Source organism: Xenia sp. Carnegie-2017, unplaced genomic scaffold (assembly GCF_021976095.1).
Source record: "Xenia sp. Carnegie-2017 unplaced genomic scaffold, XeniaSp_v1 HiC_scaffold_20, whole genome shotgun sequence".
In the NCBI taxonomy this organism is placed as follows: domain Eukaryota; kingdom Metazoa; phylum Cnidaria; class Anthozoa; order Malacalcyonacea; family Xeniidae; genus Xenia; species Xenia sp. Carnegie-2017.
In genome coordinates, this window is record NW_025813483.1 from 3,789,861 (window position 1) to 3,809,043 (window position 19,183).

A 19,183-nucleotide genomic window follows, 5' to 3' on the forward strand; every position below is an offset into this window, starting at 1 on the left:
ACATTAGGAATATATTTCTATGGCAACACCCTCCTTTAAGGTATGTATCCATGTTCAGGAGTGAATGACATGACCAGACATTTTTGGCTAATGTCTTTACAACTGATAAGAACAGTAAATGAGTCATTTCTACTGGTGTCTTTACTACTGATATGGACAGTAATGAGTCATTTCCATTGCTATGACATTCATGTTTTGCTTTTGCTATAGTTTATACTTTACATTGCTTTGAAACTGATTCTCCCAGCTACATAAATGATTTTACCACAAAATCACAATACAAAATGTTGTGGTTATCTCTGATCCCAAGAAAATCAAATATAAATTAAAAATGAGATTTACTACATTTAAATGTAAGCAAAAAAAGAACATTGTCACAACAATTAAGGTGTAAATCCCCAACCGTAAATAGAAAGAAATGTTGAATCAAGTAACCATTCAAGCGTCATAAGGCAGAATTATAAAAATCTTTAAATAATAATGAATTCTGAAACTATACATACCGTTTTTAATAAGAAAATACTGAACATTCCCTACATCTCCATCGTTGTTGCATTAAGATTTCGAGACTATTTAGTAACTGCTTCTGCTTCTGCTTCTGCTAGGAGCCTTTCTCCTAGGCGTAATAGATTTCACGTGACCAAAAACATAATTTGTTAAAATTTATTCCACAGAATCGACGAGAACGCCGACTTTATTATGTAGTTCGTTTTGTTTTTTAATCTTTCTGAATTTGTGAAAGTATGTTGATTTTAAAATTTACGTATCGTTGTTATATTGTATTTTAATTTTGTGATTTAATGTTTCATGTCCATTTATCGATTATTTTGTTTTTATGGCCTAAATATTCTACTTCCGCGTTATGTACGTATGTAAATGTTTTATAATGAAAATATTTGTTGATTTTGGTGAGATTTGGAACTAGCTCGAATCAAGTTTGGAAAATTTACTTGTTTACTTTCATATATCTTTATATAATAATAAAAAGAAATAAATTTCAACTATATAATAGAAATGTTGTACATTGATACACATCACGTGCATTTCACGGAAGTAAAATATTAAAGATCACGTGACATTTTTTATATTTTATGTAACATTAACGTAATTTATTATAACACTTTACTCTTACGTTACTATTCACAAACTACATACATTCCAGTAGATTGTTTCAAATATTATTTTTATTAAGAAGCTACAAAATTGACATGAGTCAAAATAATCAGAGAATTTCAGTAATACATTTTATATTATGTAATGTTGTTTCATTTTTTTATGTCATGGCTTTTATGAAGTAGAAAATTTTGCTTATTCAATTTTCATAAATGCATTAGTTGCTGTTTGAAAAATGCACATAGTCACTAGTAAACATGATAAATGCTAATAAGAATTATGTATTTATATATTTACTGGTGATCAAAGCAACATTTGACTGACATTTATCTTTCTCATGAAAGTATGCACTTGTAAATCAATGCAGTTACAACATACTCCAATGTTTTATTACACATGTAATGATTGCCTTGATGTATGTCAAAATATAATATTCATATAGATGTAACAGCAAATGAATTAAGAAATACATTGTTGTGACTGTACTTAATCTTCAAATATTTCAGTTGTGAGTTGTCCATAAATTATTATCAAGTTATTAATGTTTATATTATTTATGTTATAATCTGTAGATGGAGTCAATAGAAGAAATCAATAACCTTTACCTTCAGAAAATTCTGTGGCTTTGCATCTGGGTTACAAATTCAAATCCAAATCTGATTCGTAGATGATATTTAGAACATCTTATGGAAACCCATGATATTGCCAATATGATCAGGCTTGACAAAGGAACTGAAACAGGGGTGATGGCTACTATGCATGCCTTTTTGAGAAGTAACCATGGTGATTGTAATGAGCCAGTTTATACTGTTCTGTATGGGCCTTCAACATCCAATCAGGTATATTTTAATGTTAATAATGCAAAGCAGATCATAATGGGGGGGTGGGGGTGGGGATGTTCACACCCCCCCAAACAAAATCCTGGATCTTTCCTTGTGGTGGTCATTTTTTTTCATTTTATGAATTATGATAATTATGTGTATGTAAGTTTTGACATTTCCACTGGATGAGAATATCAGTCTTTGTATTGCTACTTTATGACATATTTAGTTATGTAGAATTCTAGTTTTATTGTTTAGATTGAGAGGTGGTGGAAGGAACTTCATCATTGATTGGAGAAATATTTTAAAGTAAAACTGGTCCAATTAAAAGATGATGGTAACTATGAGCCTAGTGATGAATTGGACAGGTACATCTGCATATAACTACTATAGTAAATACTATGTTGAAAACATATGTCAAGTTAGGCTGTTTTTATTTAGAATATTGTTGGCATTTATCATGATTCCAATGTTACAGAAAGAGTTGGATACTTTCAAGGATAAAGTGTGGAACTCTCATAGAATACTTGCTCAAAAATATACTTTATTACCGGGATGGAGTGCCTAATCACTTATATGCATTCACTTTGGAATATGGATTAGGAGAATGTGGTAATGTATATCATACCATGTAACTTTTTTTGAATTTTTCGTACAAAATGTGAGCTTAATTTTTTTCTCAGGGTCTACCAGTTAATGATGACCATCTTTGTGAAACAGCTGTAGAGTCTGGAGTGTTGGAAATTGATGATGACTTCCTTGATGCTAAAATAAGTTAAAGCTTTGAAGCAGTTGTTAATGTTGATGAAGTCACTCCTCAAAACTTTATAAAAAAGTTCGTTTATTTAAAACAGCACATTTACAGTAATGGTACAACAGACCTGTCAGTGATACACATTATCTAAGACAGTATCCAACCTGTCTAAACAGGTAGCTAGCTGGCAAGTTTGATCGTACTATCTAAGTTTCATATCATAATATTATTTATTTTTTGAAAAATCAATGTTCTTAGAGTAAATGAAAATTTAAATTTTTACACAGCATGACCAAACTGGCTATGCCTTTTCATGACATGGAACATAGTGTTTTTGCAAAATGTCAACAGAAACTGAAATAACTTAACTTACAAAGATAGCAATGTATAACTTGTATATCTTACACAACTGTTGAGTTCTTGTGAATTCAAGTTTTTTTCAGTCTTGTAATTAGATATTTACTCTGCAGCTCATTCAGTAAATGGTTTAAGTACTAATGGTTTAAGTTCATTGCACTTGTGGTTGTATAAGAAATTGTCATGAGCCATTGTTACCAGGTTTCCAATACTGAACAGCAATTTCTGAGAATTGTCAAACAAATCTGAAGATGCTATTTCTGGGTCAAATAGTTTGTGTCCATTCCCTTGTATATCAACCACCATTAACTTCTTTTCTGACTTTTCAAAAGAATAATGAGTAAGACTCTCTGCTTTTTGTCCCAGGATGTCTAAATCAGGGACACATTTCATTCCTGTATTGTTCAAATATTTTGTAAACTCTCCAGGTATATACTCTTCAATAGTAACATATTTATCTTCATTAGTTTTCCCAAAATAAATCATTTGATATTTCTAAGACTTTCCCATACTGAAGAGTTTTATCATTTTTCACTGTTTCCTTTAGCTGTAGAGCAAAATTCCTAGCCAATAGATGCATTTGAACAACTTTACAAGTGTGCTCTTCAACAGACATTCCACTTTCATTAGTACATGTCGTATTAATCCTATTGTTATTACTACTATAGCTACTACAAAGTTTTATTGAAAATATTATAAATTTTTTTATGAAAACGTATGTCAATTTTACTAACTGAGATTGTGGGAAGCGAATTTGTTTTGGAAAATCTTAATTGAATAACCTCATTTAATTTCATTTGGCAAAGAATTCCAAACTTTTGCTCTTTTATATGCGAAACTTTTTTTTATACTGTTTGTTCGTGGTTAAGGCAGGCAAAGGTTAACAATAGGAAAAGTGAGGGTAAACAAGAGCATAGTAAATAGAAACAGGAGTATCTGTATTAACAAAACCTCTTACTTGACGAAGGGCTGAAATTCCCGAAACAATCCTTTTACAAATCCTTTCATTATTTTGGTGCCACGAAAATGGTGATCAATGCTTACACCGAGAGACTTAGATTCATAAACTTGTTTTATTGCTCTGTTTTCTACTTTAATATTCGGTTTCCGATTTGAAATATTTTATAGCATTTTTTTGTACCTATCAGTATAAACTCTGTTTGTTTGCAATCAACCCTTTCCTTAGGCATTCTAAGTCAGAATTCATAGCATCTTCAACTTCCTTTTGTGAGTTCCACGCTGCAGTCAAATTTGTATTATCAGCAAATAATCTTGGTTTAGTCTCTTTCAGACAAAGTGGAAGATCATTTATGTATAACAAAAAGAGTAGTGGACCAAGAATAGAGACTTATTCTGCTATACTTCTGGACTTTACCAGATACATCAGCAGAGAGTCGTTGTACCACTATTTCATTATTGTTAACCTTATATGAAACTCTAGGATTAACCTTTTTAGCTCGTTTTGCTTTAACTTTCTGCGCAAGTTTTCTCCATGCGTTGTCCGCCATAACTATATCAGTACAAAAAGACCACGGTCCGATATTTCTTCGTAAAGACTTCGCGCTCGGTTATTAAGGCCTTATTATTTTTCTGTATCTCAGGCTTAATTTTCCAACGAGATGCATAAATATGCAGTGGTTTAGCTCCGTAGTAAATATCTTTGAACAAATTCATGCAATAAAAAATTCGTTGCTTAATGATAGGATGTCAGATACAAAGTTAAACCAAGGCAAACTTTTACAGTTTTACCACAGAATTAAAAAACTTCACGATTTTTTTATGAACAGGAAGAATTCGACATATTCCTATTTCATTCGTTTTAAACAAACAATCACTATAAAGACAGCAAACTAATAAATAATACAACATAGATGATTCTGACCGTAATGGAGGGTGATCCTGAACAGAATAGTGGAAATGGCAATCCATTATGATCCATTATGATCCATTGGAACTTGAAAACCCTTCACATTTGTTCTATAAGAAATAAATGTTTATAAATGTGTTATTTTTGTGAGATTAAAAAATCAAAAATTAAACAGTTATGGATTCCACGTCAAGCCTGTGAAATTATTAAAAGAAAACTCCTCACATGCTACACATGTAACAAAGGTCAAGAAACACAAAGTGTAATCTTGTTCCATTTTAGTATCTCTTCCTCTACTAACATGTCTCTTAGAGAACTCAACACCATTTACAGTTAAGAAATAAAGATTCCACAGGTGCACTCTACATTGAAATGACGTCTGGTAAAGTAAAAGAGTGTAAGGCCTTTTGCCATGCATCTGGAAATTGTGGAAAATTTGAGCCTATCAAAGATTTTCTAGTCCCAGACCTCTCCCTAGAACGCTGGGTAATTAGTCTCCAACAGTGAAATGACCTATTTCTCAGCTGCAGAGAAATTAAAGCGTCTCGGAAGCACCGCCATTTAGACAAACTTTGAGTTGACTTGGCTCTTGGCTATAACTGGATCTTCATTTACCAAATTGTCCAATAACAAGGACATTTTTCGGAAAGACTAAATTTGCTAACCAAGAATAAACTACTACACCATTACATATGTATCATACTGAAGTGGAGGATACTCTAAACAACCTACCATTACATATATATCATACTGAAGTGGAGGGTACTCTAAACAACCTACCATTACATATGTATCATACTGAAGTGGAGGGTACTCTAAATAACCTACCATTACATATGTATCATACTGAAGTGGAGGGTACTCTAAGCAATCTGTCATTACATATGTATCATACTGAAGTGGAGGGTACTCTAAACAACCTACCATTACATATGTATCATACTGAAGTGGAGGGTACTCTAAATAACCTACCATTACATAGGTATCATACTGAAGTGGAGGGTACTCTAAACAACCTACTATTACATATGTATCATACTGAAGTGGAGGTACTCTAAACAACCTACCATTACATATGTATCATACTGAAGTGGAGGGTACTATAAACAACCTACCATTACATATGTATCATACTGAAGTGGAGGGTACTCTAAACAGCCTACCATTACATATGTATCATACTGAAGTGGAGGGTACTCTAAACAACCTACCATTACATATGTATCATACTGAAATGGAGGGTACTCTAAACAACCTACCATTATATATGCATCATACTGAAGTGGAGGATACTCTAAACAACTTACCATTACATATGTATCATACTGAAGTGGAGGGTGCTCTAAACAACCTACCACTACATATGTATCATACTGAAGTGGAGGGTACTCTAAGCAACCTACCATTACATATGTATCATACTGAAGTGGAGGGTACTCTAAACAACCTACCATTACATATGTATCATACTGAAGTGGAAGGTACTCTAAACAACCTACCATTACATATGTATCATACTGAAGTGGAAGATACTCTAAACAACCTACCATTACATATGTATCATACTGAAGTGGAGGGTACTCTAAACAACCTACCATTACATATGTATCATACTGAAGTGAAAGGCACTCTAAACAACCTACCATTACATATGTATCATACTGAAGTGGAGGATCCTCTAAACAACCTAACATTACATATGAATCATACTGAAGTGGAGTATACTCTAAACAACGTACCATTACATATGTATCATACTGAAGTGGAGGATACTCTAAATAACCTACCATTACATATGTATCATACTGAAGTGGAAGATGGTGTAATATTTCGTCTTGATCCAAAGACATCATCAGACTAATAGTTTACAATGCAGGCTGCGAAACATTTATATAATTATTTACAAGCGGAAGTGACAGTTACGTAATTAGAGAACTACAAGACTCAAGGGAGTATACTTACATACAAAGTAGAGATACAGGCTTGGAGACCACTATTAAGTTGCGGCATATTGCGTTTTATCAAAAGCGCTTCTAAGATGAGAAGTTCATTAGGATTATTATTATTACAGCGATATAAGATTTTGGTGTTGACTGACGTTTCGACAACCTGCTAACGACTACATACGTTTTGCACGCAACGTCAACCTGACGTTTACTCCTCATTTGACTCTGAAGATGACACCGCGAAGGTTGTCGAAACATCTGTCAACAACAACAAAAACAGTCCTTCTCAGGATTATACCAACCTGATCGATCTACATTTACAAACATTTAACGATACTCTCATGTTCAAACCATTTACTTTATTACGATCATTCGGACGACAGAGCGAACAACTTGCTAACGACTACATACGTTTTGCAAGCAACGTCAACCTGACGTTTACTCTTCATAAGATTTTGGTGTTACTTGGAATCAAATTACAAGGATTAAATGGCAAGCGTGTGAGTATGACCACAAGCAGGACATTTAAATTCATATAAAACATTGGCTTTAGAGAGTTCACAAATTTTGTCCTTTTTGAGACAGAAAATTGATGTCTTTTTTCTTTGATATATAACTATAGGTTTGATGGGAATTTTTAAGCTACGGCGAATTTTACGAAGAAGATTGAAAACCAAACGTTCATCCTGTTTGCCTAGATATGGTATTCTAATGAAAATTTTACTTAGGTCATTCTCAGTATTTTGTTTAGAGGGGTTATTTTTAGCTATGATTTTGGTTTTGATTTTATGAATCAAGAATTTCCGGACTGTAAGAGGGAAACCATTCCATGACATAAAAGACTTGAGTGTTTGAATTTGTTTTTTGAATAATGTTTGGTTAGAACAATTCTTAAATGCGCGAAAAAATAGGGAATTGATCGAAGTAGTTTTGCGGTTGGGGTCTCCTCTTGGGGGTCTCGTGGGGTCTTATGGTCTCGAGGGTCTCATGGGGTCTTCTCTTGGGGGTCTCATGAGGTCTTCCCTCGGTCCCGTCTTAGCTAATATAATTCTCACTGAGTTTGAAAATATCATTGTCACTGATTTGAACAACTCAGGTGTACTTACGTTTTACCGACGTTATGTTGATGACACTCTTGTTCTTATGCGACATTCAGACATTCCTCATGTTCTTGCCAAATTTAATAATTTTGATAAAAATCTTAAATTTACTTTTGATGACTTTTCTGACTCACTCGGCACTTTCTAGACCTCAAAATAACCAATAATGATATTGATATATTCCGTGAAACAACTCATACTGGCCAGTATACACATTTTTCAAGTTTCGAACCTTTCAACCGCAAAACTACTTGGATCAATTCTCTATTTTTTCGCGCATTAAAGAATTGTTCTAACCAAACATTATTTAAAAAACAAATTCAAACACTCAAGTCTTTTATGTCATGGAATGGTTTCCCTCTTACAGTCAAACCAATCTCACACACATGCCATTTAATCCTTGTAATTCGATTCCAAGCAACACCAAAATCTTATATCGCTGCAATAATAATAATCCTAATCAACTTCTCCTCCTAGAAGCGCTTTTGATAAAACGCAATATGCCACAACTTAATAGTGGTCTCAAAGCCTGTAAGAAATTATCTCTATTTTAAATGTAAGTACACTCCCTTGAGTTTGTAGTTCTCTAATTATGTAACTGTCACTTACGCTTGTAAATAATTATATAAAAGTTTTGCAGCCTGCATTGTAAACTATTTGGCTAATGATGTCTTTGGAATAAAGACGAAATATTACACCATCTTTTGTTTTAAAACTCTTGTATTGTCTTGAATATCAAGAAAACGAGATGTACGTTTTCGGAATTTGATTTATTATGTTTTACATACATAGCATACTGAAGTGGAGGGTACTCTAAACAACCTACCATTACATATGTATCATACTGAAGTGGAGGGTACTCTAAACAACCTACCATTACATATGTATCATACTGAAGTGGAGCGTACTCTAAACAACCTACCATTACATATGTATCATACTGAAGTGGAGGATACTCTAAAAACCTACCATTACATATGTATCATACTGAAGTGGAAGATACTCTAAAAACCTACCATTACATATGTATCATACTGAAGTGGAAGATACTCTAAAACCTACCATTACATATGTATCATACTGAAGTGGAAAATACTCTAAAAACCTACATTACATATGTATCATACTGAAGTGGAAAATACTCTAAAAACCTACATTACATATGTATCATACTGAAGTGGAGGATACTCTAAACAACCTACCATTACATATGTATCATACTGAAGTGGAAAATACTCTAAAAACCTACCATTACATATGTATCATACTGAAGTGGAGGGTACTCTAAACAACCTACCATTACATATGTATCATACTGAAATGGAGGGTACTCTAAACAACCTACCATTATATATGCATCATACTGAAGTGGAGGATACTCTAAACAACTTACCATTACATATGTATCATACTGAAGTGGAGGGTGCTCTAAACAACCTACCACTACATATGTATCATACTGAAGTGGAGGGTACTCTAAACAACCTACCATTACATATGTATCATACTGAAGTGGAGGGTACTCTAAACAACCTAGCATTACATATGTATCATACTGAAGTGGAAGGTACTTTAAACAACCTACCATTACATATGTATCATACTGAAGTGGAGGATACTCTAAACAACGTACCATTACATATGTATCATACTGAAGTGGAGGATACTCTAAATAACCTACCATTACATATGTATCATACTGAAGTGGAAGATGGTGTAATATTTCGTCTTGATCCAAAGACATCATCAGACTAATAGTTTACAATGCAGGCTGCGAAACATTTATATAATTATTTACAAGCGGAAGTGACAGTTACGTAATTAGAGAACTACAAGACTCAAGGGAGTATACTTACATACAAAGTAGAGATACAGGCTTGGAGACCACTATTAAGTTGCGGCATATTGCGTTTTATCAAAAGCGCTTCTAAGATGAGAAGTTCATTAGGATTATTATTATTACAGCGATATAAGATTTTGGTGTTGACTGACGTTTCGACAACCTGCTAACGACTACATACGTTTTGCACGCAACGTCAACCTGACGTTTACTCCTCATTTGACTCTGAAGATGACACCGCGAAGGTTGTCGAAACATCTGTCAACAACAACAAAAACAGTCCTTCTCAGGATTATACCAACCTGAACGATCTACATTTACAAACATTTAACGATACTCTCATGTTCAAACCATTTACTTTATTACGATCATTTGGACGACAGAGCGAGCAACTTGCTAACGACTACATACGTTTTGCAAGCAACGTCAACCTGACGTTTACTCTTCATAAGATTTTGGTGTTACTTGGAATCAAATTACAAGGATTAAATGGCAAGCGTGTGAGTATGACCACAAGCAGGACATTTAAATTCATATAAAACATTGGCTTTAGAGAGTTCACAAATTTTGTCCTTTTTGAGACAGAAAATTGATGTCTTTTTTCTTTGATATATAACTATAGGTTTGATGGGAATTTTTAAGCTACGGCGAATTTTACGAAGAAGATTGAAAACCAAACGTTCATCCTGTTTGCCTAGATATGGTATTCTAATGAAAATTTTACTTAGGTCATTCTCAGTATTTTGTTTAGAGGGGTTATTTTTAGCTATGATTTTGGTTTTGAGTTTATGAATCAAGAATTTCCGGACTGTAAGAGGGAAACCATTTCATGACATAAAAGACTTGAGTGTTTGAATTTGTTTTTTGAATAATGTTTGGTTAGAACAATTCTTAAATGCGCGAAAAAATAGGGAATTGATCGAAGTAGTTTTGCGGTTGGGGTCTTCTCTTGGGGGTCTCGTGGGGTCTTATGGTCTCGAGGGTCTCATAGGGTCTTCTCTTGGGGGTCTCATGAGGTCTTCCCTCGGTCCCGTCTTAGCTAATATAATTCTCACTGAGTTTGAAAATATCATTGTCACTGATTTGAACAACTCAGGTGTACTTACGTTTTACCGACGTTATGTTGATGACACTCTTGTTCTTATGCGACATTCAGACATTCCTCATGTTCTTGCCAAATTTAATAATTTTGATAAAAATCTTAAATTTACTTTTGATGACTTTTCTGACTCACTCGGCACTTTCTAGACCTCAAAATAACCAATAATGATATTGATATATTCCGTGAAACAACTCATACTGGCCAGTATACACATTTTTCAAGTTTCGAGCCTTTCAACCGCAAAACTACTTGGATCAATTCCCTATTTTTTCGCGCATTAAAGAATTGTTCTAACCAAACATTATTTAAAAAACAAATTCAAACACTCAAGTCTTTTATGTCATGGAATGGTTTCCTCTTACAGTCAAACCAATCTCACACACCCATTTAATCCTTGTAATTCGATTCCAAGCAACACCAAAATCTTATATCGCTGCAATAATAATAATCCTAATCAACTTCTCCTCATAGAAGCGCTTTTGATAAAACGCAATATGCCACAACTTAATAGTGGTCTCAAAGCCTGTAAGAAATTATCTCTATTTTAAATGTAAGTACACTCCCTTGAGTTTGTAGTTCTCTAATTATGTAACTGTCACTTACGCTTGTAAATAATTATATAAAAGTTTTGCAGCCTGCATTGTAAACTATTTGGCTAATGATGTCTTTGGAATAAAGACGAAATATTACACCATCTTTTGTTTTAAAACTCTTGTATTGTCTTGAATATCAAGAAAACGAGATGTACGTTTTCAGAATTTGATTTATTATGTTTTACATACATAGCATACTGAAGTGGAGGGTACTCTAAACAACCTACCATTACATATGTATCATACTGAAGTGGAGGGTACTCTAAACAACCTACCATTACATATGTATCATACTGAAGTGGAGCGTACTCTAAACAACCTACCATTACATATGTATCATACTGAAGTGGAGGATACTCTAAAAACCTACTATTACATATCATACTGAAGTGGAGGATACTCTAAAAACCTACGATTACATATGTATCATACTAAAGTGGAAGATACTCTAAAAACCTACCATTACATATGTATCATACTGAAGTGGAAGATACTCTAAAATCCTACATTACATATGTATCATACTGAAGTGGAAAATACTCTAAAAACCTACATTACATATGTATCATACAGAAGTGGAAGATACTCTAAAAACCTACATTAAATATGTATCATACTGAAGTGGAAGATACTCTAAAAACCTACATTACATATATATCATACATAAGAGGAGGGTACTCTAAACAACTTACCATTACATATGTATCATACTAAAGCCGAAGATACTCTAAACAACCTACCATTACATATGTATCATACTGAAGTGGAAGATACTTTAAACAACCTATCATTACATATGTATCATACTGAAGTGGAAGATACTCTAAACAACCTATCATTACATATGTATCATACTGAAGTGGAGGGTACTCTAAACAATCTACCATTACATATGTATCATACTGAAGTGGAAGGTAATTCAAACAACCTACCATTACATATGTATCATACTGAAGTGGAAGATACTCTAAACAATCTACCATTACATATGTATCATACTGAAGTGGAGGATACTCTAAACAACCTACCATTACATATGTATCATACTGAAGTGGAGGGTACTCTAAACAACCTACCATTACATATGTATCATACTGAAGTGGAAGATACTCTAAACAACCTACCATTACATATGTATCATACTGAAGTGGAAGATACTCTAAACAACCTACCATTACATATGTATCATACTGAAGTGGAGGATACTCTAAACAACCTACCATTACATATGTATCATACTGAAGTGGAGGATACTTTAAACAACCTACCATTACATATGTATCATACTGAAGTGGAAGATACTCTAAACAACCTACCATTACATATGTATCATACTGAAGTGGAAGATACTTTAAACAACCTACCATTACATATGTATCATACTGAAGTGGAGGATACTCTAAACAACCTACCATTACATATGTATCATACTGAAGTGGAAGATACTCTAAACAACCTACCATTACATATGTATCATACTGAAGTGGAGGATACTCTAAACAATCTACCATTACATATGTATCATACTGAAGTGGAAGATACTCTAAACAACCTACCATTACATATGTATCATACTGAAGTGGAAGATACTCTAAACAACCTACCATTACATATGTATCATACTGAAGTGGAGGGTACTCTAAACAACCTACCATTACATATGTATCATACTGAAGTGGAGGATACTCTAAACAACCTACCATTACATATGTATCATACTGAAGTGGAAGATACTTTAAACAACCTACCATTACATATGTATCATACTGAAGTGGAAGATACTTTAAACAACCTATCATTACATATGTATCATACTGAAGTGGAAGATACTCTAAACAACCTACCATTACATATGTATCATACTGAAGTGGAGGGTACTTTAAACAACCTATCATTACATATGTATCATACTGAAGTGGAAGATACTTTAAACAACCTATCATTACATATGTATCATACTGAAGTGGAAGATACTCTAAACAACCTATCATTACATATGTATCATACTGAAGTGGAAGATACTTTAAACAACCTATCATTACATATGTATCATACTGAAGTGGAAGATACTCTAAACAACCTATCATTACATATGTATCATACTGAAGTGGAAGATACTTTAAACAACCTATCATTACATATGTATCATACTGAAGTGGAAGATACTTTAAACAACCTATCATTACATATGTATCATACTGAAGTGGAAGATTCGCTAAACAACATATCATTACATATGTATCATACTGAAGTGGAGGGTACTCTAAACAATCTACCATTACATATGTATCATACTGAAGTGGAGGCTACTCTAAACAACCTACCATTACATATGTATCATACTGAAGTGGAAGGTACTTTAAACAACCTACCATTACATATGTATCATACTGAAGTGGAGGATACTCTAAACAACCTACCATTACATATGTATCATACTGAATTGGAGGGTACTCTAAACAACCTACCATTACATATGTATCATACTGAAGTGGAGGATACTCTAAACAATCTACTATTACATATGTATCATACTGAAGTGGAAGTTGAGAATACTTTAAATAAACAAAGTATAGTTTCAATGTTCGTACGAAGTATGTATTTAGTAATTTAGATGAATTGTAAACGATTAAAAGATCATTAATTGTTTGCAAAATTTAAATATTCGACAAAATTCAAGCGTCATAAGTCAGAATTATAAAAAGCCTTAAATAAAAAAGAATTCTGAAACTATACATACCGTATTTAATAAGAAAATACTGAACATTCTCTACATCTCCATCGTTGTTGTATAAAGATTTCGAGACTATTTACTAACTGCTTCTGGTTCTGGTTAAAATTGTTTATAGTATTTGTACAATAAAATTTGTTGAGGATTTGTTTGGTTGGTAAAAGGAAAAGGGGGTTTTCTTCCGGTATATTGTTTGAGCCTTTCTCCTAGGTGTAACAGAACTCACGTGACCAGAAACATAAATTATTAAAATTTATTCCACAGCAGAATCGAATAGAACGCCGCATCTGACACATTATGTAGTTGGTTTTGTCTTTTAATCGTTCTGAATTTATGAAGGTATGTTGATTTTAAACTTTACCTGTCTTTGTAATATTGTATTTTTATTTTTTGATTTAATGTTTCATGTCCATTTATCGATTATTTTTTTTTCTGTAAAATATTCTACTTCCGCGCTACGTACTTATGTAAATTTTTTATAAAGATAAATTTGTTGATTTAAGTGAGATTTGGAACTAGCTCTAATAAATTTTGGAAAATTAACTTGCTTACTTTCTTATATCTTTATATAATAATAAAAAGAAATAAATTTCTACTATATAATAGTAATGTTCTACATTGATACACATCACGTGAATTTCACGGAAGTAAGATATTAAAGATCACGTGACATTTATTATACGTAAATTAAGCCATTAATGTTCTTATTAGTTATGTTATAATCCGTAGATGTAGTCAATAGAAGAAATCAATAAACTCTACCTTCAGAAAATACTTGCACATATTACGACGAAACTTGATGATTTTTTTATTCAAGAATGAAACACTTATTACAAAGAATCTCTCAGAGAATGGGAAAATACAAACGTTAGTGGTCAGAAGTTGTTCAATATTGAAATTTTAAAAAAGGAAACCTCCTGACAAACTTACGCAATCAAATTTTTAAAATGGTGACACCAGTAAGTGGGATTGTACGACGCTATTTGCCGCGATATTGTATTCCAAATCAATTAGAACAAAAATTGGTCTAAAAGTTAGAGATGCTGTAAATGAACTTCGTAATGTAAGAAACAAATTCATCCTTAAAAATAAAGAAAAAGTTTCTGATTGAAAATTTCATACAATGGTTTGTGATATTGAAAACTCATTTCAAGATCTAGGATTTTCATTTAATGAAATTAATGAAATAAAAAGTGAACGAAACAGATTTAGTTCTTTTCAAGTACTTCCTTGCAAACCAAATCACGATGTGGTAAAACGTACAGAGTTACTTAATCAAATCACAGCAGATCTCAATAACTTGCGCAGTACTAATAATAATGAATTAACATATTACTATATTTCTGGTAATCCTGGCAGTGGTAAATCTCAATTAGCTAGACAAATTTGCGAAGAAATGTATAACTCGTTCGACTGGGAAAATCAAAGACATTTGTTATGACACTCGAAGGAAAAGATGTCGACTCTCTTTTGAGTAAATGACGTCATTTCTTCACAATGAAATCGAAAAGATTTCAAAATAAGAAATGACGTTGTTTCATTTCAGTGGTTGGGAACAAGTGAAAAGGCCCAAATTATATTACTGGAATAATGGTTGCCGATATGCGCGGCACAACGTATGCGAGGATAAACACATCAAAGGCTCCGACACGAGTGACCCTTTTGTATATTCCATATTTTGTGCCTGACTGTAGCATCTATCCGTTGCAACTACAGCGCATGCTTAAGATATCTAAACTTCCAACCAGCGCATAACACAGGAATTCCACCTGAAAAGAAATTCCTCTTGAAGGAGGTTACCCATAATGTCCTTAATTTAACCTAACCTAGTGCATGCTTCACAAGTCCCCTTCAACCACGGTGTGTTGAAAACTTATGCATTATGGGCAATCCCAAGGGCACCTTAATAGTCCCTGTAGAAAGCCGTTGAAATTGGCCAACTGCAACGGCTGAACGCTCTTACTTCAGTGGGCTATTTGCATCCTCTACGCTAAGGCACCATTTGTATACACTAACCCCAAGTAGCATCATCTCCACAAAGTTTATCTCCATTATAGTACAGCTGTTAATGACAAAATTCTTCACTTGAATGATAGAAGGGTAAAACTTTCTTATAGTCTTACCATGCCTCAAAAGACAAAATTTTGATATAGGGCTAGCCCATATTTTACATTTGCAACGCGTTCTGCGCATGTCGTGTTTGATGACGTTTTCAGTAGTAAAAAAAACAAAAGTTCGGAGTCATCGCAATTTCTCTGTTTATTCTTATACAACAGCTAAAGACGATAGAAAAACTATATTACAACTTTTGCTTTTGAGCAATACATTCTGAAATATTCTACATTAAAAGTGTTTCAAAAGTGCTGACTCAGTACTTTTGTTTAGTGTTATTGCTCTTTCTTAAATACATTGGAAAAGCGCCTAACCAAGAACAAGAATATAAAAATGATTTTAATGACCTCATGTTATTGACAATCACCCATACAATTACACAAACGAGTACAAACTAAGTGTGTTTTGACGCATTCACAACGAATCAAATAAATCTACTTCTCTACTCTCACCATTTTCATGAACTGTTGGATGCTGCTCGAGCAAAATTGCTTTACCGTGGAAAGAGTCTTGTGCACTTGTGGAGCTGGGATTATGATCCATGTTGTCAACTGCTGCAGTTGTAAACAATCCTTACCGTAACTTCGACGGACAAACAACGTCACCACTCTCGTACCTTGCTATTACTTTATTAGCAATGTCGGAAGAAACAGATAAAAGCCGATCGTACGAGATGCACAATCCCAACTTGAAAAAAGCGTCGATAAGTGATTTATCTCTCGTAGTTCCATGAATTTTGAGGGACTTGTATATTGGTACCGGACATTCCTTTTCTCTTGTGTGGTGAGGTCTTGACGCTTCACGCTTGTGTGAAGTGCAATTGAAGACAATATGTTAAGAGATGGTTAAGCCAGCTTGATTTGGATCTCTTTCTGCCGGTTGTTTGTTTACAATGGCTCCTTTAAGTATCATATCTATAACAACTTTTAATGATGCTGGAACAGAATCCTTTTGACAATCTTCGCAGAATTTTCCGTTGAATGAGTTCTTTGTTTGATAACTATTTAAATATTTGTTTGCGTCAAAAGTTCACAAAATGACAAAACTTTGCATGATGAACTGTCAAGTCCAACCTCTATCAATTTTGAAGTATCTCTGATTAGTGAGATGTGACAAATTATTCTAAATTTGAGACTTCGAGATTAACTACTCTGAAATTTCTTTTTTTCAAATAAAGACTGCTCCTAAAATCTTGAGCCCACCAACTTTGACTTGCTTCTCACGCCTCAGATCAAATTATTTGTTTATCCGGATCAAAAGTTTACAAAATGACAAAACTTCATTGACCCCGTTAAAACGTTGGAACGCTGAAAATTTCAGAGAAGTTCTGTCTATCGATTTCCTTAATTTCCTAAATTATAAATCTTTAATTATTGAGCTGGCTGCCCCGTCTTCCTTTATGATTATTTCAGTTAGTTTGCATGTAAGTCAGGATGTTCACTATTTGAAATAAATTATAGTAAATTGTGAAAGTTTTATTGGCATAAAGCTTCCAAGTCAAAACTTCTTTGTGTTTACTTCAGTCATAGCTAAAATAAAAAATTTGCATTTCATATTCTATGGGGTGTGAACTGAATTCAATATTTTACAATAAAAACAGCAGGTGATTAAAATCAAGCATTTATTGAACATTCCAATTTCTTTATTATCAAGCAGAAGCAAAGTCATCATGTAGTTGGATATGTCGTCTTTAATGTTTCTGAATTTGTGAAGGTATGTTGATTTTAAATTCTATCTGCAATTGTTTGTTTTTATGTAATCTGTCACAAATGACTTATATAAATAAATTTCAGTACTATACGCATGTGTTATACGGACAACACTTGTAAACTTTGATAAAATTTTTAAACAAACGGTAATTTGTTTTGGACATTTTACCATTGGAAAGTACCGACCTTTCTCACATTAACATAGATTACACATTCCGAAAGTTTATATCAATATTCTTTGTATGGAGAAGCTACAAACTGTCAAGATGATTCAAAATAATGACACGTCATAGAATGTTATATATGCATGTCATTATGTGCAATAATTTTACTATTTCCTAACATGGCTTTTGTCAAGACGTGTACAACATTTTACATTTTTATTAATTTGATACGTCTTATACAATTTACAAATCTTCTGTTAAACATATTCTGAATTGTCAACCAAAAACAGTCAACAAGATCTTAACGTTCTTTGGACAATTTAGATGGTATGTCAACGTACAACCATTAATATTTTAGTGAATATAGGACCAGAATATTTACATCGAAAGAGAGTATGAAGTTTATTATCTAGATCTTTATATTTTGCAAATTTCGCATTAGATAACTATGGAACAATTAGTTGCTACTGATTTGCATGATTACTATTTTTGTGTTCTTTCTGTGTCTTTGTTGAAAGGCATTTTTGATATGAACAAGATTTGTTGATTTTGATGGGATTTTTTAACCAATCACAAATAAATTTTAGATAAATTAACATTGGAAAACACTGAACTTTCCAGCATTATCGCTAGCAATACGATGTAATTAATCAAATATTCCGATAGTTCATTTCAAATATTATTCATACAACATGTCTAAAACCTCAACAGGATGTGTTAAAATAATGACACGTCACAGAATTTCAGTTATGAATATCATAAATGCGGAATGATTTTAATTTTATTTAACATGGCTTTCATTAAGATGAATGTTTTCCTCATTCATACAGTCATCTTGCTGTTTATCTAATTCCTAACAGTAACGAGGACATAAAAATGTTTTGCTAAGTATGTCTTTAGAAATTGTGCCTTCTTGGAGGGAAAGCGCACTTCTTCACGTGATAGTACACGTGATTTTTTTTCTGGTCTATAAT

General features: G+C 33.1%; 1 protein-coding gene, 1 long non-coding RNA gene and 1 pseudogene across 3 annotated transcripts; 2 read left to right on the forward strand and 1 right to left on the reverse strand.

Annotated features, from left to right (window-relative positions):
• The first annotated feature begins 1,685 nt into the window (after positions 1 to 1,685).
• Positions 1,686 to 3,186, forward strand: LOC124443387 (annotated as a pseudogene).
• On the reverse strand, positions 2,759 to 3,802 carry LOC124443386 (myosin heavy chain kinase B-like). The gene is given in 2 exon segments (XM_046993881.1): positions 2,759 to 3,537; positions 3,539 to 3,802. Coding segments are annotated over 2 exon segments (501 nt in total). The 5' UTR covers positions 3,662 to 3,802; the 3' UTR covers positions 2,759 to 3,159.
• Positions 3,803 to 14,479: 10,677 nt separating this feature from the next.
• LOC124443392 lies at positions 14,480 to 15,343 on the forward strand. Of its 2 annotated transcripts, none has more exons than XR_006947649.1 (2): positions 14,480 to 14,563; positions 15,042 to 15,343. It is a non-coding gene; the product is annotated as an uncharacterized LOC124443392 (long non-coding RNA). The 2 variants fall into 2 exon arrangements; XR_006947648.1 differs by having other exon boundaries at positions 14,490 to 14,563; positions 14,954 to 15,343.
• Positions 15,344 to 19,183: the final 3,840 nt, after the last annotated feature.